Source organism: Ursus americanus, chromosome 5 (assembly GCF_024610735.1).
Source record: "Ursus americanus isolate L20-20 chromosome 5, mUrsAme1.1.p, whole genome shotgun sequence".
NCBI lineage: Eukaryota > Metazoa > Chordata > Mammalia > Carnivora > Ursidae > Ursus > Ursus americanus.
In genome coordinates this window covers 79,346,687-79,367,884 of record NC_142131.1, presented here as the reverse complement: position 1 = coordinate 79,367,884, position 21,198 = coordinate 79,346,687, and the positions used below count along the sequence as shown (strand labels likewise).

The 21,198-nt window shown below is 46.3% G+C and overlaps 2 protein-coding genes, 1 long non-coding RNA gene and 2 other non-coding genes across 7 annotated transcripts; 1 reads left to right on the top strand and 4 right to left on the bottom strand.

The window, feature by feature from the left end:
- Positions 1-452: 452 nt before the first annotated feature.
- Positions 453-5,008, bottom strand: RACK1 (receptor for activated C kinase 1). The gene is made up of 8 exons (XM_045779096.1): positions 4,767-5,008; positions 3,541-3,712; positions 2,846-2,993; positions 2,519-2,614; positions 1,991-2,101; positions 1,455-1,595; positions 950-1,060; positions 453-559 (listed from the first exon to the last, which is right to left on the bottom strand). Exons 1-8 carry the CDS (start codon positions 4,873-4,875, stop codon positions 494-496), a joined length of 954 nt encoding a protein of 317 aa, XP_045635052.1. The 5' UTR covers positions 4,876-5,008; the 3' UTR covers positions 453-493.
- Positions 3,150-3,228, bottom strand: LOC123780281 (small nucleolar RNA SNORD96 family). The gene has a single exon (XR_006776370.1). It is a non-coding gene; the product is annotated as a small nucleolar RNA SNORD96 family (small nucleolar RNA).
- Positions 4,405-4,472, bottom strand: LOC123780282 (small nucleolar RNA SNORD95). Its single transcript, XR_006776371.1, has one exon. It is a non-coding gene; the product is annotated as a small nucleolar RNA SNORD95 (small nucleolar RNA).
- Positions 5,009-5,032: 24 nt separating the features above from the next.
- Positions 5,033-11,358, top strand: LOC148110165 (uncharacterized). The gene is made up of 2 exons (XR_015724632.1): positions 5,033-5,869; positions 7,024-11,358. It is a non-coding gene; the product is annotated as an uncharacterized LOC148110165 (long non-coding RNA).
- A 1,541-nt stretch (positions 11,359-12,899) lies between these two features.
- Positions 12,900-20,987, bottom strand: TRIM52 (tripartite motif containing 52). Of its 3 annotated transcripts, none has more exons than XM_045779093.2 (2): positions 17,417-20,987; positions 12,900-14,615 (listed from the first exon to the last, which is right to left on the bottom strand). In XM_045779093.2, the coding sequence occupies exons 1-2, from the start codon at positions 18,218-18,220 to the stop codon at positions 14,496-14,498; spliced, it is 924 nt and encodes a 307-aa protein (XP_045635049.1). In that variant the 5' UTR covers positions 18,221-20,987; the 3' UTR covers positions 12,900-14,495. The 3 variants fall into 3 exon arrangements, with proteins under 3 accessions (XP_045635049.1, XP_045635050.1, XP_045635051.1); XM_045779094.2 differs by having other exon boundaries at positions 12,900-14,249; positions 17,417-20,985; XM_045779095.2 differs by having other exon boundaries at positions 12,900-14,803; positions 17,417-20,981.
- Positions 20,988-21,198: the final 211 nt, after the last annotated feature.

Genomic DNA, 21,198 nt, shown 5'->3' with positions numbered 1-21,198 from the left:
TTTTTAATGTCCAAAAATGGAAGGAACAAAGTAATTATTAAGCAGCAATTCTTCTAGTGAGAATGGCTTCACCATAAATGAAGGATTCAGAAATCTCCATTTTAACAAAAAGAGCCAATTAACAGACTACACTAACCTAAGGAGTTTCAGAATATTTTGTTTTATAATACTGCTTTGAGGAGTGACAGAATGCCTATTTGTTCAATTATTTATGTGTTTTAAGATAGAACTGAGGTTTAACTATTCTTTTTTTCCATTTTTCTAACTACTTTATTCCATTTGCTTCCATAAGATTCAGTTAAAGCTCTTGTTTTTGAGGTTTTACTATTCTTGAAGAACACTTTCTCTAGGCTTGAGGGAGGCCTAGAGGATCTATACCTGAGACAGGATATTGTGATGCAGCATAGCATTACAAAGTAGCTTTTTTGCTTATCAGAAAAAGACACTAAAAGTCAGAAAACCAATGTTTTATTCCTAAAGCTCTGCCATATTTCTAGCGGGTGCCGATGGTCACCTGCCACACGCGCACCAGGTTGTCCGTGTAGCCGGCAAACAGAGTCTGCAAGGGAGAAAGGACAGTGATAGGTCATGTCAGAGCCACAGAACTCTGCATTTCTAGTAATAAAGATGGCCTTTCATTTAGTAAGATCCCCCATTTTTCTAAACACCAGGTGATATGTATTCTTAGAGAAGGCAACAGCTGGTATTAAGGATTCATACTTCTGTAGAATGGTTATCTAAAGTGTTAATCGAAGGCAGGTAATCACTGCCTGCTTGACCAATTTTCCTTCCAATGCGGGAACATGTATTCTGTTCACTGGCACAGCTAATCTGGTCCTCCCAAATCACCCTGGCTAATTTGGTCATCTTACTTTATGTCAAAGACACACCAAGAACATGAAGGGAGAGAGAAAAGGTAGAAGCCAAGTCACTTAAGAAGAGGCCTTACCTGGCCATCAGCAGACCAGGCCAGAGAGGTACACTGGGGTGGCTCTGCCTTGCTGCTGGTACTGATAACTTCTTGCTTTAGTTCATCTACAATGATCTTGCCTTCTAAGTCCTGCGGAAGGGGCAAAATCAAGATAAGGAGGAACTCTGCTATAAGCATCTACTGGGGGAGTAGAGGCTGAGGATGTTGTTGAACAGCCTAAAATGCACAGGACTGCCTCCCTTCCTCCCCACCAGAACAATCTAGACCAACATGTCAATTATGCTGAGGTTAAGTACGTTGCTGTGATTTGTCATCTCCTTTTCAGTAGGCAAGTTTCTGCCACCACTGCAAATCCCAATCTTGGGAAACTGTTAACTTGCTCTTCCTGGATCTCCGCTGATAATCGCATGGTTAGCAGTTGTTCAAGAAGCTCGAATCCCATCAGTGACATAGGAAATCACACCATTGCCAGGGCTCACAGAGTATAGCCAGGTGCCTGGCCTTAACTGTAGCACACACTCACCCAGATCTTGATGCTGGGGCCTGTGGCAGCACAGAGCCAGTAACGGTTAGGACTGAAGCACAGGGCATTGATGATGTCCCCACCATCAAGTGTATAAAGGTGCTTGCCTTCGTTGAGATCCCACAGCATGGCTTGGCCATCCTGGGAAGATAAGGTGAATCAGGGCAAGATAAAACCTATTCCAGATGTTAATCTCAACAGTCTCAAAATCCTGTCCCTCCCCCTGCAAGTGTCCCAAAAGCTAATGATTCAAATACCAGTACTTATCTCTGAATGCCTTTCCTTTAATGCAGGAAACCTCACCAACCCTATGACGTCTCTGACAGCTTCTAAATAAATCACTGCAATCAGTTCTGAAAACTGAAACCTACTAACCAATATCTTCAAGAAGCCAGCTTTACGGAAAACAATCTTTTTTGTTTCAAACAGTATCTATGTCATTTCTAGAAAGCAATCTTAAATATTTATTCTTGGATTCCTATGTCATTTATCGTAAGTATTCTAAAACATGGTCCCCCATCCCAGTTCCTGAATACCTTTCCTCCAGAAGCACAGAGGGATCCATCTGGAGAGACAGTTACAGTGTTCAGGTAGCCTGTGTGGCCGATGTGATTGGTCTTCAGCTTGCAGTTTGCCAAGTTCCATACCTAGGTGTGGGAGGTTGGGGGGGGGGAGGTAACAGGTGAAGAACCTGGCTGTGAATCCACTGGGGTCAGGAGAGCTCAGGACAAACAAAAAAGACATGGCACCTTACTTAAAAGCATTCCAGGACAGGGTGGCCATTTTCCATTCTATCAGTAACAAAAAGGTTAAAAGAATTTGTCTTGGTCACCTAAGAACAATTAAGATTAAAAAAGGTCTGTGTGTTGCTTTATGAGGGACACTGGGCTTAATTAGCTACTTCAGACCAAGTTTCAAAAACTAATGGCCTGTACTTAGAAGACACCAATAGGAAAAGCCAACAGAGGAACAAAGCTTTCAAAGTTAAGAGCCCATGACCCCCTGGGAGGCAGTGAGAGAGCATTCTGGGTAGTAAGCGCCCTACACCCTCGTTCCAAGCTCACCTTGACCAGCTTGTCCCAGCCACAGGAGACAATAATGGGATTGCTGCTATTGGGTGAAAATCGGACACAAGACACCCACTCCGAATGGCTCTCGTCCTGCAGAGGACAGAAAAGAAATTAGGAGAAACTATTCTGTCCCAGGATAGTCGAAACCAGAACCCCCCCCCTTCCCTCAGTTACATGTGAAGTATTCACACCCCCAGAACCCAAACCTTAACAAAACCCCATTAGAGTCCAGGCCAGGCTTGAAATCACCACATAATGCCAAGGTTAAGAAGGGTAGGAGAGAATCTTCAACATGTGCTTTCTGCATGTGCCTTCAGTTACCTGGACGGTATATTTGCATACACCCAGAGTATTCCACAGCTTAATAGTTTTATCTCGGGAGCCAGAAACAATTTGCCGGTTGTCAGAGGAGAAGGCCACACTCAGCACATCCTTGGTATGTCCTACAAATCTTCGTGTGGTGGTACCCCTGAGGAGGAGGACTAGGTCAGTCTCTAAATGCTGCAAACATCCACATCAGACTGTTTCCCTGGCTTTGTTCCTGTCTCAATGGAGCTGCCATTAATCACATGACCCTGGACATGGGTCTGATCACAACAGGCCTGTGGTTGAGCATATACCAGAGAATCCCTTCAGAATTGCAGGACATGTCCTCACTCCCACGTGGGGATTGGCTGACAATGTCATCTGTCATCACTGGGATCCTCCAGTATGCCTGACCATCCAAAGACTGAGCTCCCAAGATAAAACATTTTCAAACACTTGCCTACTACTCCCAACCACAGTATGTGGCAAAACTGCTCAACCAGCCCACTCCTAACAATTCTGGCTTAACTAAATAAAAGCGGCAAGGATGGAAGCCAAACAACCCCAACTATCTTCTCTAGGTACTCTCTTGCCTTAACAGTTCCCACAATGAACCTCACCGTCCCTCGGAAACCACCCCTCAACAGCATCTACCTCATTTCTGTCCAGCTTTTCCCCAGTGCCCCAGAGTTAAATGAGCAGCTACTTGCGTTGTGAGATCCCAAAGACGAAGCGTTCCATCCCAGGAGCCTGAGAGGGCAAACTGGCCATCTGAAGAAATGACCACGTCACTAACGAAGTGGGAATGACCCCGAAGAGCACGCTGTGGGATGCCATAGTTAGTTTCATCCCTGGTCAGCTTCCACATGATGATGGTCTTATCTAGGGGAGGTAAGAAAGAAAACCCAGTGAGGGATCCCATAGCCACCTGCTCATCTACTGGATAATCCAGGATCCCTCAAGGTCATTGGTGGACTTAAAAGATAACAAAGACACTCAAGGGCAGAGGAGAACCACAGGCTGAGAGCTGATACTCATTATCAAGGCCAAGTCACTGGCTATTCAAAAAAGAGTCAAACAGAACTAAGTAATGCTATGAAAATTAAAATCAGGTGTGCAGAACTTTACCGGATTATGGATGCCCTTTTCTAACATTCACATCAACTCAGTATTTCTTTTTTGAGTCTGATCTGAGGTCTAAAGCATAAACATTGCTGCTTGGGTGTTTCGGGAAGACTAGCTGTGGGATGTCTACAATTGCTGCTGAGGGCTGCCCCAACTGCTGGATTTGGAAAAGTTGCTTTACACAATACCGGACCGGATGCTTTCACTGAAACGTTTTAAGACTCAAGCTTTCCAATTAAGCGCCAAACATTACCCTAGCCTCAGACTACTTTTAATAACGTGGAGGCAAACAAAAGGCACAAGAAGCCTCCAAACGCCGCCAAGTTCAGAGAATGAAAAAACCGACGGCGGGGGGCGGGGGGGGGGGAAGCACGGGCCAGCAAGGAGACTGGGGAGTCACGACGTTCCCTAGGAGTTCATCCACTAACCACTAAGCAGAGGGCCGGGCGAAGCTCAGAAACAGCCTCTGGGTCTCAGCATGGGCACTCAGATGGCATGTTGGGGTCATCACCGCCCCGCCCGACTCCCTAGGCTCCTGTGCACACTCCGCCACACCCGCGAGAAGGTAAGAAATAGAACTCCAACCCTGCAACCCTCCTGCTAGCCACGAGCTGATCTAGGTCTCCATCTCTGCCAAGTGGGGATGCCTCACGGGCTTACAGGGGCTGAGGCCTAGGCCCGGGTCTGCATGCCCCAACTCACACCGGGACGGAGTTTTCCAAGCCGCCAACTCGCGCGCCACTGGCAACGCCAGGCGACGCGCGCAACCCACTTACCCTCTCAAGCCTTTGCCCCGCACCTTATCCCATACCTCGAGAGGCGGACAGTATCATGTCCGGGAACTGGGGAGTGGTGGCGATCTGAGTCACCCAGCCGTTGTGGCCCTTGAGGGTGCCACGAAGTGTCATCTGCTCAGTCATGGCGCCGGCGAGTGCGGGTGTCGCCGCGGCGACAAGGATGGAGTTGGATAGTTCAGAGAGACTACCAGCACGGCCGCTACCGCCGCGGCCCCGCAGAGGAAAAGAGAGAAGACGCCCCCGCCGGAACCGGAAATACCCGCCCGTTCGAGCAAAAATGGCGGCCCCCATCATTCACTACTGCTTAAGATGGCGGTGCCACGTAGGGCAAAGGGCGAAGTGAAATGATAAAACTTCATCGTCCTCTCTGCTACGTAACATAGTTTCGCAGTGCTATACAAAAACATGCTGAAACCAACTCCACCAAGTGTTTAAAAAGGCTCCTCAAACGTCTACTGGGGCATCATGGGTAAGAAGCGGAAGAGGGGAAGTGCACGGCATATTCCCGTAAGGATCGGCCAGCGCCTTCGCTGCCCCCACGTGGCATAGCGCAGCCCCGCCCTTTCCGCTTGGTGGCTCGGAGGGCGCCGCAGAGAGAGCTTAATTTCGAGGTGAGAACTGCGAGTAACGGTAAGCAATATGAAAAATGTGGTACTCACTTTTTAAAATACACTGCTCAGGTGAACTATTAAACCCTGACAGATTTCCATCGCAGAGGGCAACTCCTCCCTCAAGCGGTTTTTGCTCTGAGGAAATTGGCTGAGGCACTCCCTGTCCGGAAGGACTGAGTCCAGGCAGAAGTTCAGACGGGAATGGGTTATGGAGCGGAAAACCGGGGAGGAACGAAAAATCGGCCTGTAGGCTGCTTGTCGGCCACCCACGTCGCGCCAGGGGCAGGAGTGCGGAGAGCCGTCGCAGAAACTAAAAGGAGAGAGGAAAGCCCTCCGTGTTCTGACTTCTGGGGACTCGGGTCGAAAGCCGACTCTGAGTCTCACCCCCTCACAGAAAGGTCGGCGGGTCTGTGGATCCAGGCGTGCCCCCAACGAGGTGCCCTCATACTGGGAAGCACTGGAACATGGTTCCCAGGCTGCCTACCGGCCTCCCATTTAACCGCATGGTACGTGAATATGTGGTGCCTCGCACTACCGCACATCCTTGATATTAAGAGATGATGCTGGCAGACAGCACCCTTGTCACATATTTTTTAAAGGGGGGAGAGGAACAGATCAGGGTGATAGCAGTCGCAATCATCCATGCAAAATAAGGGGGGATTATACATAAGTATTTATTTTCTGTTTGTAGCACGTATTAAGTTTCACAACTGTGAAACGAGATTGGAAATAATAGTACCTACCAAAAATGGTGCTGAGGAGTGTAAATGAGAAGCGCCCAGAACAGTGCCTGCCAGAGTAAATGCAGGCAAACTTAAACTCCCTAGCACCTCTTGGGCACCAGGCTGTTTTAGGTCTTGGGGGATACAGCTGTGAGCAAGACGGTGAGGACCTGGTTTTCTTGGAGTTTACATTGATAGGGTGAGTGGAAGGGAGATTGAGAGGGAAAGTGGAGCAAAGAGAGGAAGGAGAAGTAGACAGCCCTGTGGGTATATGGGAGGGTAAGGTTCCAGTAAGCGGGAACTTACATGGCAGGGATGGAGAGGAGAGGGGAGGGAAGGAGTCAGTGTCAAAAGTCCTGAGCTGGAGTGTTGGAGCTGCTGAAAACCAAACAGTGAGACGGAGGTGAGGGTCAGTTGACAGAGGGCCAGCAGGCTTGGGGAAGGACCATGGCTTCTCAGGGTGTAGTCCTGTGTTTCAAGGGTCCCAGTTGTGTACATCACCTGCTTCCATAGCACCCTCAATTAGCTGTCTTTTCTCTTTTCCAACACTAAACTCGAACTGGATCCCGACTCACATGTTTTGTTTGTCCTGTGGTCATGGGAGACCCCTACCTTCACCCACGCCAATATCCAGCTCACTGTTCATAGCTTGGGTCATGCCCTGTACTCCAGGCGGTTGGGACAAATGGAGAGGTGAGAGAGTCCACCCATCTTCAAGTGGAGATGTGCAGTTGGCCTGTATATGCAGACGATTTGCTCAGCTCAAGAACACACGTTCCTTCCATCTCCTACCTAAACTCTCTAAAGAGATCATGGCTCAGTCATATTATATTTACCCCCCTCAAGAAATCTCATTTGGCTCTCTGTTTTCTTGAATTTTGCCAGGGAGCTAGGGCCTGGTGTACAGGTTTATTTTATTTTATTTGTTTGTTTACCAGAGAGAGAGCACAAGCAGGGGGAGAAGCAGGTTCCGTGCTGAGCAAGGAGCCCATGCGGGATCATGACCTGAGCCGAAGACCGACGCTTACCGACTGAGCCACCCAGGCGTCCCCAGCAGTACAGGTTTAAAACGAGCCTCCCAGGTCTCTCAGGCCTGCTCAAGAACGAGACCTTTTGGCACCGCCGGGCCCCTTTCCGGAAACGGGCGGTTCCCAGGCTAGCCCCGCCCTCCCCAAGCCCCCTCTTTGCGCCCCGAGTCCTCCCCGCGGGCTATTGAGACCCGAGATTTCTGTAGCTGTCTTTGGTCTCCCGCAATTCCGCGGGCCTCTCTACGTCTGTCCCTTACTCTTTGAGACGGTTCTGGCAGCGCCCCCTCCTGTTGGGCCAAGGGAGGAATTCGGGTTTCGTTTTGGAGCCCACCAGCACCGATCTGACAGTGCCAGCGGAGGAGAGGGTGAAATGGAATGTAGTGGACTTCCCGGACGACCGCACCACGGGATTCAGGCTTTCCGCCGCGGAGTTTAACTCCAATCACTGCCTGGCCTCTCTCTCTTGGAGAGGATGCCCGCAAGCCACAAAACCACCGAGGGGGGATTCCTGAATTGAGGGAGGTCTGGCCCTGACTCTCGGGACACTTTGGGTGTAGTTAGGTGCAGGGTTGGGTGCTGCGGCAGCCTTCCCCTCTCAGCCCAAGCTGGAGTTGAGCCTGCTTCCCTCTGGGGACCCACGGCGCCCTGCTAGGCATATGGGCCCACTTGGACTGCTCAGTCCTCAAGCCTGGCCCCTTCCAGTGGGATGACTTCTGTCCGCTGCTGGATGTATCTTAAGAATAAGCTGTGGGCTTCCCATAACAGTCCGCTGCCTCTGTCTGGGCCTTTTCATTCCAGGTGTCTTTGATCCAGCCTCTGGGAGGTGGAAACCTCCTGGAGGGCCCCACCTGACCTTGGGAGAAATTGGGGAAAGCTACTCTGCAGTTTTCTTACCAGAAGGCGGCCCTTCTGGTAAGTTCCCCACCCACTTCTGGTCCCATCCCCTGGGCTGCTCGTCCTCTCCCATGTCCCCAGTGGCACCACCTTCATTCCCAGACAAGGTAAACAAAGGAGAAATTGGAGATGCTTTTCTAAGGAAGTCGGCCTCAAACATTCCTTTTCTGCTGGGAATCCCTAAGATCGACACAGCTGGGAGAAGCCCCTCTGGCTTCCCTGCTACAGGCCCATGACCTCTTCTAGGAACAGAGGCCTCTATTCCCTCCTGCCAGCATTCAGGTGAGACAGGTCTTCCCTTCAATGAGGTAGTGAGGACTACCTTGGGTGTTAGGTGAGGGGCTGAGGGAAAGGGGTGTGGCCAAGACCAGAGGGCCTCTGTCAGCTAAAGCAAGTGGCTTCCTTTTGTTTAGCTGTTCCTCTGCCGATTCAATGTGGTTGGCATTGGTATGCCCCATACTCCTTTTGTGGCTACACTGGCTCCTGCAACTATTAGTTCTCTCCCACACAGAACACACACATTGTTCTGCCTGGAAGGCCCACCATATCACACCCTCACTTCTCTTTGTTAATCTAAGCTTCCTTCAGGTCTCAACTCAGGTTGCAACCTCAGGGAAACCCTCTGTGAGCCTTAAGTCTAGGTTAGGCTCCTTGTTTCATGCCCTTATAGTGATGGTGTGTGGGGCCTTCACAGCACTTAGCCCAGTTTGCCCTTATTTGAATCCCTCAGGGCTTTCCTCGGTGTCCCGAGGTCAGGGACTGGTTATTTTTGGGTTCATATGCTGCATTTGCTGGTAGAGGGTTTGGTTGTGGAAGATTCTAATTGTGGTGACCAGCCTCATAGGCTAAATAGTTAAGGGCAAGTAGTTAAAGGGTGTGCCAGGGGATCACCATGGGGAAGAGGTGTCAGAGTGGTTTGCATGCAGAGGTTTGGGAGGTGGTTTCAAATGGGAAGGTAGGAGAGAGTGAAACCCAAGGTGGTCAGGGAGCCCCTAACGGGAAGGAGTTGACTAGTAAGGAATTTTGTCTTGAAGTCTAGGACTGTCTCTTTAGGATTAACTAATACTTCTCCTGCCTAGACTTGATTTTGCTGACAGTCATTTGTTGTCAGGGTGGAGGGTAGGTTGGAGGAGTAAGACTAGAAACAAGAGTTTAGAAGCTGGACAGGAGGATCTGTAGGAGGGTCATGAGAGTCCTACAAAAGGAGGCACTGAAGACTTCCCATTGGCCATATGAGTGAGCGAGTCAACATCTCCTCTAATCCATATCTCTCCTCCCTACCCCACCTTCTTCAGTCCAGTATCTAGAATTGGGTTCTGATTATAGAAACTATTTAATGATTGAGGCCTAAAGAATTAAGCTCGAAAAGACTGGAAGGAAACATGGGAAGTTCTATTCTTATTGTAGGTTCTGTTCCATTATTCCTGGTGAAAGGTAGGGATGTGATATTAAATCGATGCCAGGAACAGATGTTACAGAAAATCACATATCATTTCTTTATGTCTCTTGATAAATATTAAGTGTCCATCTTAGGCAGAAATCTGAGGTCTAACAGTCCCCTAGAAAGTTGCTAAGGCATTCTGTTGGGTTTTCCCAGGGAGATGGACTGTGGGATGGCCCAGACCCTAGATGTTTCAGCAGATATGCAGTCAGAGGTTGTGGAAGTGGGCATGATCCAGGCAGGTCTGGGCTGTAGCCCAGGCAGAATTATAAATATGCTAGAAGGCGGCAAGCCTCTGGCTTGTTATAGGTTTTAAAACAGCATTAGGTGGTAGGGAGAAACAAAAGGTGACCCAAGGTGCCTTTTTTCAGCTTTTTACCTGGAAGAGAATTTGATAAGAACTAGGGTTGGAAGAATATGTTGAAATGGAACTTTGAGGCTTGCTAGCTTACCACAAGATAAGAGGGCTGAAGAGGAAACAGTCCTTCCTGCTCATACTTGGGTTACATAGCCAGAGCTTGCTGACAAATTCCATCCTTTGCTGGAGGGGGAGGAGGAGGATTCTATGTGCTTAGGAAATGGCAGACAAAAAGGGGGTGTGACCTCCAGGGATCCTCTTCCAGGTGACCTTGGTTCTTCATTTTTGTGGGGCCCTGCTTGGTACCAAGTGGAACTGTCAATCAGAAATCTCTGACCAACTCTGCATCTGAGTCCGTAAGGATGGGGTAAAAAATTAGGAAGGCCTAAGCTATGGAAGAATAAGAATAAGCCCCTCCCCTTTTTTTAAGGCTATTTCTGGCTCAAATCTATATAAGGTCATTTTCCTCCTCCTTTGGGAGAGAGAGAGGTGGGGAGAAGAGTAGTAACTTAGGGGGCCGTTTCCTTCCTTTGCTGGTCTACTGCCACATCTCCTCCTCCAGCTTCTCACATGCCAAGATGAGCTATTTCCCCCTGCCCCGGGTTCTTATACTGTACCTCTGAGGACTCTGGTATGTGGGCAAAGACTGTATCATTAAAAGTTAAATTTGTCACCACTTTTAGCTCTCACAGTCTCCTCCTTTTCAGCCCCATTATTCCTAAAACCTCTCACTTCCTCTTTTCTCATTATCAATGCCAGTACAAAGGACTCCATGGTCTCTTTACCACCCTCTGTCAGGATTTAGGTGTGAGAGGAGAAAGGGAAGAACCTACTTACCTACTTTAATGCTAGGTTTTGCCCCACATCCCATTGCCAAAAAGTCAGGCACCAAATAAAACCTTCTTCTTATATTACTTCTATTTTGAGGCCCCAGCCCTGGCTCTTTTTTGGGAAGAGGGTAATGCAGTTTGTTTTTTAGCTGCTTCCTATTAGAGTTCTCCCCTATCACATTTCTCACATGTGATCCACATGAATCACAAGTGGAACTGGTTCAAGACTGTTTTAGTCAGATTTTTAAAAAATACAAGGCCTTCTTTTAAATATTTTCTTCTATTCCCCAAAATAGCACCTTTGAGCCTACCTCACTTGACTGGGAAAAGAGAGTTGTCTCACTTCTTTTTCATCTTCCCGTTGGACTTGCCTCTACTCCTGAGAGTCCTAGAAAGGAGCAGAATTCAACCTGCCTTCTTTCTATAGAACTGTACAATTCATTATGATTTGACAGCCACTAGCCATGTATGGCTATTTCAAATTAATTAAAATTAAATACAATTAAAAATTCAGCTCCTGGGGCGCCTGGGTGGCACAGCGGTTAAGCGTCTGCCTTCGGCTCAGGGCGTGATCCCGGCGTTCTAGGATCGAGCCCCACATCAGGCTCTTCCACTATGAGCCTGCTTCTTCCTCTCCCACTCCCCCTGCTTGTGTTCCCTCTCTCGCTGGCTGTCTCTATCTCTGTCGAATAAATAAATAAAATCTTTAAAAAAAAAAAAAATTCAGCTCCTGAGTTAGACTAGACACATTTCAAGAGCTCAAGCTCGCTAGTCGTACCTACTATATCAAACAGCACAGATTCAGAACACTTCCATTGTTGCAAAGTCCTTTTAGACTTGGTATAGCAGGCTGTCTTGTGCCCCGTTTTTGTTATCCTATTTTATCAGTCAATAAATATTTGTAATAACTTCACTGTTACAGGATAACTTTCAGAGGGGGTCAGGGATGGGGGGGTGAGGAATAGCATAGACTCTGTAGGTCCTATAAAGATTTCCGGAGGCGTGGCATAGGGGCCAGAGGTTGATGGCCAGCGGTAGAGGAAACTTAGGTTTTAAGGAAGTGCTTTAGGAGCTGATGTTATATGTATTAATCCAGGGTCACACCACTCCAACAGGAGCAGACACGTTCTGGTTTTATAAAAAGTTCTGCATAATACTTAAAAACCAAAGCAAAAACAGTGACTACCCTATGGCCCTGCTGAAACTGATGTTTGCTGAAATGACTGCCTTACTCATCATTTCTAGATCTTCATTTCATATACTGCTTTATCTGTCATAGTCCTTATTCTCCCCAATGGCAGTGATATAGGCAGCTCTGGTTTAAAGAAAGGTTTGCTGACTGCCACCTGCCTGCCAAGAGCTGGGAATAGAGTCCTATCAATAAATTCACTAAGACTGCGTTTCGTAAGGTTCTAGCTAGGTGGAGCTATTCTTCCATTGAACACTTAGGTCAATCACTGGCTTTAGGGCGTAAGCAAAGCTGGTAACATCTGTGGCTTTGGCCACTTTCCCTGAGTAGAGACGAGTGGTTCTCAACCATGGATGATTTTGCTCCTCTCACCCCTCTCCACAAGACATTTGCAAAAGTTGGGAGACATCTGTGGTTTTCACAGCTGATGGAGGGGTGCTACGTATATCTGGTGGGTAGAGTTCAGAGATGCTGCTAGGCGTCCGACAGCTCCCCCCCGCCCAAATAATTCTATTCAAAATGTCAATAGTGCTGAGGTTGAGAAACAGTGGTCTAGAGTACAGTGTGGACCAGTTCTTAAAGTCACAACTACTCATGAGGTCCAGACTCAGTGGGATAGTAATTAAGGCTAGCAAGTGTCTATTAAATTGGGAAGGGAAAAAATTAGGAGTCAGTGGAACTTCTGTCTCCATAAAACTGAAGGGCAGGTATAATTGGAGTGTGTTTGACTGCACTAGAAGGATAAGAGCTAAGGTCATAGTGCAACTGGAGGTGAGGATGTCAGATGTGTAGCAAGTCTGTGTAAAGATGAGGTCCCAGGTACAGCCACAGGAGTAGCGAGGAGCAAGTTTAAACAGTCTGACTTGTGATACAGCAGTCAACAGCTGAACCTAGTAGGGAAAACATTCAATAAACAGATGAGTATATGGTGAATATGGATATACCAGTTTTTCCTCAACATTTTTGTAACCCATAGCTCTACTTTTCATATACCTAAAAATCTTACATTCTCCCTCCTTCAGTGTTATTTAAAATTTCACAAGTAAGTATCATGACTAAAAATCAAAGCAATGGTAATTTTGGAAGGCAAAATTTATTCAGAGGATGTGATAACCATGTCATTGTTAAGCCTTAACTTTTCTTTCCTGGGTGGTGTAGGAGATGTAACAAAACACAAGCTGCTTTAACAATACTCTGGTACTGTTTTCTCCCCAGAGCTAGATATACCTCCTCCCCTCAAAAAGCTTTTAAGATGTAAAGAGAAAATGGAATAAATTCTTCTCATCTGTTTAGACATTTTACATCCCAATTTCTCTAGAGTATTTATCTGGAAGTTTCTAGTCAAAACAAACAGATTTTGAGTTACACATACTCCTCTTGAAATTCTTTCAGTGAGGACCAAATATCAGAGAAAACATTCTTTCCAAAAGCTACCACAGGTAGGTTTTAAGAACAACGTGAAGAACAGTCACCCAAAATAGTTTTGGATATTTCATGTTTTTTTCTTGAAATAACATTTATGAATCTAGTCCTTGAAAGACTGGCCAAGCAAATTAGACATTTTTTGTATGAGTTTGCTATGTGTAGCTGGATTTTTGGCAAGTTTTGGCTTAAAGTATTTCAAAACAAGCAGGAATGTTGGTGCTCGCCTTTTGACATTTCACGGTCAATGTATTTTAAGCTTCAATGCATTAAATTCTGCTTAAAGTTTTAGTTTTTGAAATTTTAAAGTACAGATTCTCTTTAGGTGGTGTTCCAGAATCAGAGGGTTGTTCTGTCATTGGTGTTCCAAAATCAGTTCTGTTCATAAATTCAGCTGAATACAGTTGACAACCAAGGAAACTCAGTATGTAACAGAAAATACTCAACAGCATTCTGAACTTCAAAAATCAAGGCAAACTGGGTTCAAATCTACTGTTTTTCATGAAGGTTACCCTGACAGCAAGGTGAAGATTTCCAGTAGATTATGGGCCAGTTGATGGAAGTTGATGTGTGGTGGTGGTTGCTACAGTACATCTTAAACACAGTTTTCTTCAGTTTTTGCCAAAAACCCAGATCTAAAACACTACTGTAATGTATACCCTTATAATATAATTTTCCTCTAACTCAGTTCATTATGATACAGCTTCAAAAATACTGTCTTTAGTGGTCAAGTATTAGGCTTATGAAACCAGCACACTCACAGTTTTTAAAGTCTATTTTAAACATAAGCAAAGCACATTTTTATCAGTAGATTCTTCTTAACTAAGCAAAGAAGGATGAGCTGCTGTTTTTAAAACCTGAAGTTTGATATACTCAGTCATCAATCCAGAGTTAAGACTGCAGAAGTAGATGAATGGAAGTAGATGGAATTCCTCAATTTCCTCTCAGAGTTGTGGCAGCACGTGAAATGCAAGGCTTCACAAGTTTCTCCATTTTTTTCTCCTTTGCAATTAAGAGGGCTATTTAATATTATGCTTTAATAGCCTTTGAAGATTGCTGTTAATATTCCAATACTGTCCAGTCTTAAAGCTGCAGAGAATTGTGCTTTGCAGAATACTCCACTGTTTTTATAGCATAAATTTAACAGTGTTTGGCATGGTGTCACTGCTCAACATTTTCAGGTAACTCAACTGAAGAAGTTGACCCTATCTTCTGCATCATAACGTGAATATATACTTGATAAAAGCCTCAAAAATTTTTTTGGCTGCCATCTTTAGCTACCTCAAAGGAGAAAACAGAAAAAGGAGTACTGCTGATGGAAGCATCTGGTCCCTCTTGGAGAACGATGAGTGATTTTATTGGTGGCAGCTGGGTGGCAGAGCAATATAGGCATCCAGTTATGCCTGAGCCTCAAGAAGTGAAATCTTTGTTCATTTCCTTTTTATACACCCATCTGCCACCTAAAACCTGACACCATTTAGTGGTGCCCTTGGTCAAATCTAAATGACTTTACTTTCATAATCCTCTGATTCTAGCTTGAAGAGTCAAGATGAACTCTAACTCATGGGATGGACAAAATGGAAGATGTAAATAAGTAAGCTTTTCAGAACTAAAAAGCCTCTTTTCACACAAAATTAAACTTTAAAAGGACATTGACCTCAAAACAACATAACTGTCTTGGATATTGCTATAAAAATAGCAGTATGAATAGCACCATACCCACAGTGAACATCTGCAGCTTACCCACCCTGTCATACCTCATTAATTATAGGCTTTACTCTGAATGCTTCTTTTTCTATCTTTGTACTCCCACCAGCCAAGGAGTTCTTTCCAACTTTATTTATGAAATACTTTTTCTTTTTAAAATTACAACACTAAATATAATTTTAGAAACTATAACTCTCCCTATATCTGCAATGCTAATATAATTTGTGGAGAGAGAGAATGCCTTTCTCTCCTATTCCTAAAAATCACTGACTATTCCTTGAGTCTGTGAGTGACAACACCCTACTCAGTCCCTAAAAGCTTGCTTACCTCCAAAGTAGATAAGAAATGTGTTAAATTGGTAGCTGACAAAAATTCACTGTAACCAGAACTTTGTGATGGATAACGCATAATATTAAATAAACCATTATACAAAGATAGTTTATTATAATGTTAACTATTATTGTGGAGAGTTCAGTAAAATTCTAAATTGTGCTACTGTAATGTGTATGTTGACCAATGAAAGGCAGTAACAAAACTATATCATCAATTACAAAAAGTTTATACATACATAAAAATTTTTCACCTCTTCAGTGTAATTCCTGTTTGGCAACACCATCTGCCTAAATTCTGGTATATGTTTGAAAATAAAAGTTATATTTCCTTTTAAATATTCTATGTTTTGAAATGGATTATCCCCAATTTGTTTTACTTGTTTTTGGTGTTTATATTTACTAGTATGCTTTATAAGTAACTCCTCCGGTTTCAAATGAGTCTTCTCTGGCTTCCCCAGTTGAAAAGACCATCTCTTTTCTCCTGTCTGAATTGGCTTTCAATTAAAATTTCGGTTTCAAAATCCTTACAGAAAATTCTAACAGAGGATTGAGAGGTTACCTTATGTCAGCTTCAGTGTACTAAAACCCAGACGTATAGGACATAGTTTCTCCTAGCGGCAACCTTTGTTACCCTGGGGAAAACATGGTGCTACGGTTTGTCCTTAAAGTCAAGTTCGTATTGATGAAATTAGCAGTGATTGGTAGTTTTAAAATTAGTGTCTTATGTGTCCACTTACCAGTAACTGTAAATTGAAGGGTGATGATAATAGCTAATGTATGATGTCTTAGGACAGTGTTCTGTTTATGTTTTGATTGCAATCCAGAGTAAGCAATACATTGTACTCTCAGACTAAGAATACACACGTGTACATACATAATTTAAAAGTTTCATAAGACAGTGTTTACCTTGGTATGTTCCATGCAGTCTGATATTTTCTGTTTAATATTAAAATAATGCTGGGCATGACCCATTTATTTTAAGACCCACTAACTGGTTAACCCCCACAATTTGAAAACCACTGCTATAGGAGAACATGAGGAAACATTTTCATAAACTGTAAAGCACACTGAGATGTGTAAAGCACACTGAGCTGCTAATGAATATCCAGGATAAGACTTTTATGGGCCTGAGACATCCTCTCCTTCCTTGGGTACTGCTAGGAGTCACATTCACCTCGGCTTTTGGTAAGGAAGACCGTATTCAAGCTGTCACTGAGACAACTCTGTAATACTCAGATCAGGAAAGCAATGTATTAACCAAATCAGAACCCAAAGAAAAGACAAGTTAGGGGAAAATCAAATAAAAAAAGCAGACATCTGTTCAGTGCTTTATGGCTCATAAAATACTTTCACATACATGATCTCTTAATCTTAAGCCTGGGGAAAAATAAGAGGTAGAGACCTGCCCAAGATTAGACAGTAAGTGGCAGAGCCAGGTCATCTGATCCTAAATCCCTCACTCCTTTCACTGTGATAAAATACGAGGAAAGGAGAGTGATCAGGGCGTGAGGCTTCTTCTGATCCATCAAAAAGATAAATTTATGTCCTCTGCCTCCCTCTGTAGGGAAATTGGACCTTACTGACCGTGAGGAAGCAACCTCAGACTTTGGAAAGGGGGTGTGGCCAGTTGCACTTACTAGTCCAGGACTCAAACCTGGCATTTCGGCCTACCAATACCAGTCATGTTTTTTTGTATGTGGGTGTGTTTTTTCTCCAGTCATCTGTTTTGACACTGTGCTCTGAGGTCCCAAATGTCTATTAGCTACAAGTACTATGGCTTTCCATTCCTATGTGTTAGGGGTCCTGGAGTCTTGGTCAGGTGGACTCAGGACTCAACAGAAGGAAATCAAGTACTAGTGATAGGTCACCTATACTCATACTGAAAGGGAATAGCAACCGTAGTAAGTTTCTGGTGACTGTTGTGTCTTTGCTCAGCTTCCCCAGGAGAAGCCAGTCAGCCTCAACCAATTTGTCTCCTTTGTCTACACATGCCCATCTCTCTCTGCTACTGTGTCCTCATCTCTCACAAAAAAGAGGTTCCACTACCAAGTACCCATCTCTCCCAGCTCCCCTTGTTTTCTCTCCACTCCCTTCAACCCCTCACCCCCTTCCCCTCCTTGTGCCTCTCACCTTGTACTCCTGCACCACCTCCTCCAATGGCACCACGCTGTGCTGTTTGTGGCTCCTGGATTCCCGGCACACCACACAGATGGCCTCTTTGTCCACCTCACAGAAGAGCTTCAGGGCTTCCTGGTGTTTGGAGCAGATGCCCTGATCATTCCCCCAGCTTCCTCGATAAGGAGTGGGGCACATTTGGCGAATTATCTGGACCATGTTGGCCAGCTGCAAGTTGGGACGAAAGCTGCGACGTGTAAAGCTCTTTCGGCACTGGGGGCAGGTGAACTGACGTGGAGGGGCCGGAGGAGGCAGGTGGGTCTCAGGATACAGCTCCTGGTCGTCCTCATCGTATTCTTCCAGTATCTCCTCTTCTGGGTAGACGTCAATTCTCAGGTCGTGTCTCAAGCCTCCCAGGTAATAGTCCCGGTCTTCCTCCTCCTCTTCCTCCTGGTCCCACGCATAGTCCACGTTGTCCCAATTCCTGACGCCACCGTCACCAACCCAGAGTTCATCATCTTCTTGGTCCTGGAACACCTCCTCATCAGCATTGCCCTGGTACAAAACCTCTCGAATAGAGTTGTCCCACCCACCGATGGCCCCCTCCACATCGGCGTCCTCGTCCTCCTCCCATTCATCTTCCTCCTCTTCCCTGTCTTCCTCCTCTTCCTTGCCCCACAGCTGGGTCACACACCCTCGGCAGAAGTTGTGCCCGCAGCCTATGGACACAGGATCCTTGAAGTAATCCAGGCAGATGGCACAAACCGCCTCCTCCTGAAGGGTCTGCACGGGGTTAGGAGTAGTGGCATAGCCAGCCATTTTAATGCGCAGCCTGTGGGTGTGGATGCCTTAGCTCGGAGCTGAGGAGCTGCCGGACTGCTTGCGGGCCTGCCTCTAAGCTACGCTTGTGACCCAAGGCTATTCTCAACTCTTCCTCCTCAGGCCCGCAGAGATGCCTTGCTCTCCTCCTTCAGGCTTTTCCCAGCTCAACGCGCGAAAGCCCTCGGTCCAGACTGAGTCGCCCTCCAAAGGCAGCGGGGGTTGAACCAGGCTTCAGCCTCCACTTCCCCTTGAGGCTCAGCCTGCGAACCCAGATCCGGACACGTTTCTTACTTCCCTCCAGGTTTGCCCGACCCAGCGGCGTCCTCCTCAGGTGTCGACACTTCTCACCCAGCCCGAGGCGACAGAAAATGACGTAGGCGCTCTAACCCACCCTCGGGAAGGGGTAGACTGAGCCGACGGAGGACTGCATTCTCTATGGTGCCTCAGGGGACGCCACAGCTGAGAGCCCAGCCGGCCATGCAGCCGGCCCGAAGACGAAAAGACTGGCGAGAATAGGCAGAGGTGGAGAGAATCAATTTAAGCCATTGAGCAGCGTTATCGCCGCTCCCATTAGCCAGATACAGAAATTTCGGCGGTCTCTCAGAGGAGCCAGTACCCAGGAACGGACCCGCAAGAGCGGGAGCCCGGTGGGCAAGCTCGCGCTCTCGTGCACTTCCGGCCCTTCTAGCCAGAGACCTTTGTGGTAGTGGGAACGCCCTCTTCCCCAGAGGCCGCGCTCGGGGGCGTGGCCTGCAGAAACGCAGCGGGGTGGGGCTTGCGGTGGCGCGCAGTTGCCGAGACGTCGGGATCTCGCTAGCCTCCCAACTTTTCGCCTCAAACCAATTAACCTTTATTGCTGCTGCAGAGCCTTGGCCTCCCAGCCCTGATCTTTCCCGCGACTTTGACTTCTACGTCCACCAGCACTGTCCGGCGACCACTCAGATACCTCAGACTCGGCATGCCCTACATTTATTCTGTAGATCTTTTCGCCTTCATCGATAATGCTTCCATTCAACGTCCACTCCCCTATCCATGCACGCATGCATGCATCCATTCATCCATCCACTCAGCTACCCATTCATTTTAATTCCATCCATCATATACATGCATAACCCATCCATTTATCCATCCACTTGATAGGCACAAAAACGTAAGGCATGATGAATCCGTTCAAGGAGTTCAGAGTTGTAAGCGTGTGGTTATCTGTAACCCAAGGTTTTACAAGGTTTCTTTCTCTATTTTTACTTCACCCTCACTAAGAAATGCATTGCACGGATTAATCCAATACAGACTTGCACATATATAATCTGGAAATTGTTCTTTCCCTTATGGCATTCAAGGCACCCTGATATGTTCTATTTTGCTTAAGTAAAATGCTGTTAAGGATCCACTGGTATGACTGTACCCCTCATTAATTGGTCACTGTTTGGTTTGAGGAACACCGTCTGCCGTAATGGAATCTTCAAGGCACCCTGAAATCCCTCCTCTCCCTCTCTGGGCCCACACTTGAACCGTAGGTTCTCCCAGAGCAAGGACGGTAAATGGGCGGTTAACATTGCACGTGCAGCTCTTCTATCATAGTGCTGAACATACAGCAAGTACTTCTTACATATCTGCTGAGTAAATAATGAACAAACCCAATAAATTGTAACCATCAAGTCCTGCTGATTTTTATCTCCTCAAATCTAGGCTGCCTTCTCTAGTTCTGTTCCTATCAGCCTAGATCTGACCCCATCAGCCTCCACCTGGACAAAAAGTTTCCTACAGGGTCATTTGCACTCATTTGAGTCCATCCTGCAGCCAGCAGAACCATCTGCCTGAAATGGAAGTCTGACACACTCATGCCAGCCTGTTGCCTCTACATCTTTGGGCATAGTCTCCCACCTAGAAGGCTTTTGTCTCACTGCTTCACCCAGATATAACTCCCTAATTATCCTTCAGGTCTCTGCCCGGGCATAAACTGAAGAGTCTTGCACGAGGCAGGTCCCAGGCTGTGTTAGCACCCCAACTCTGTCACTTTCTGTGTGACCTTGGATTAGTTTCTTAACATCTGTGCTGCCATATCCCCATATACAAAATAAAGATCATAGTAGCACACACAATAGGGTTGTTGTGAAGTTGGTATTCCAATTCCAATTATTATTGACATCTGTAAAGTAATTAGAACAGTGCCCACTGGGGTTATCCTTGTAGCCCCATCACCTACCATTATATTCCTTTCCTGTAGTAGACGAGCCATAGAAGAAACTCACCTCATTTCCTGTTCTCTTCCTCTTTGAATGGGATAGAGATTGGGACCCTGTGGTGAAAAGCAGCCCACCATCTGTTGTTTAGTGGTGCTGAGAGCCTTATGTTCGGGGAGGGAGGGAGTTGAAACCCAGGCCTGACCTGCCTAAGGGCGGAACCTATTGGGAGTGTTTGTTATGAAACTAACAAATTCCCAGTATGCAATCTGGGAGCCTTCCCAGAGGTCCTGACTGAGCCAGAGGAGCCATGAGGGAAAATTGAGCAGCAAGAACTGGAACTGTGTTTCAGAGCTGGAGTACTTACCCATCTCTGAAAACAGGTTCTACCCTACACATGGAATGGTAGGAGAAGCAGCTGGGGAGCAGAACAAGGGAAGAGGGGGCTGCTCAAAAGCAAATTCTTGCCTGCCTTGCTGGGTGTGTGTGTGTGTGCTGAACCCAGGCAGGCAGGAGGAGAGCTGAAGGAAAAGAGCAAGGGGGAACATGTACAGGGGAAAGATGGTGCGACAAGGCTAGAGGGAGCATCTTGTGGAGGAACCGGTAAGACTTAAAAGGAGCATGTAGTGGATACGCATTTTGAAGAATACCTAGGTGTATAAGAATCTTTAATACCTATTTCTTTTATCTTCTCTAAATTACCCTTCCTCAAATCCAAGTGCCAGCTGGAAAGGGCTTCCTTCATATTCCCTCAGGTTGTAAAACTTACCTGATCTTTTCCAGGATAGAAGG

Excerpts from the sequence above, each read along its gene's own strand:
- RACK1 (XM_045779096.1), bottom strand. The coding sequence starts at position 4,875 with ATGACTGAGCAGATGACACTTCGTGGCACCCTCAAGGGCCACAACGGC. Across the intron at positions 1,596-1,990 it reads TCTGTGCTTCTGGAGGAAAG|GATGGCCAAGCCATGCTGTG; the intron begins GTATTCAGGAAC and ends TTATCTTCCCAG. Across the intron at positions 1,061-1,454 it reads GCCCCAGCATCAAGATCTGG|GACTTAGAAGGCAAGATCAT; the intron begins GTGAGTGTGTGC and ends CCCCTTCCGCAG.
- TRIM52 (XM_045779093.2), bottom strand. The coding sequence starts at position 18,220 with ATGGCTGGCTATGCCACTACTCCTAACCCCGTGCAGACCCTTCAGGAG. Across the intron at positions 14,616-17,416 it reads AGGTGGTGCAGGAGTACAAG|CTGCCACCAATAAAATCACT; the intron begins GTGAGAGGCACA and ends TCTGCCACCCAG.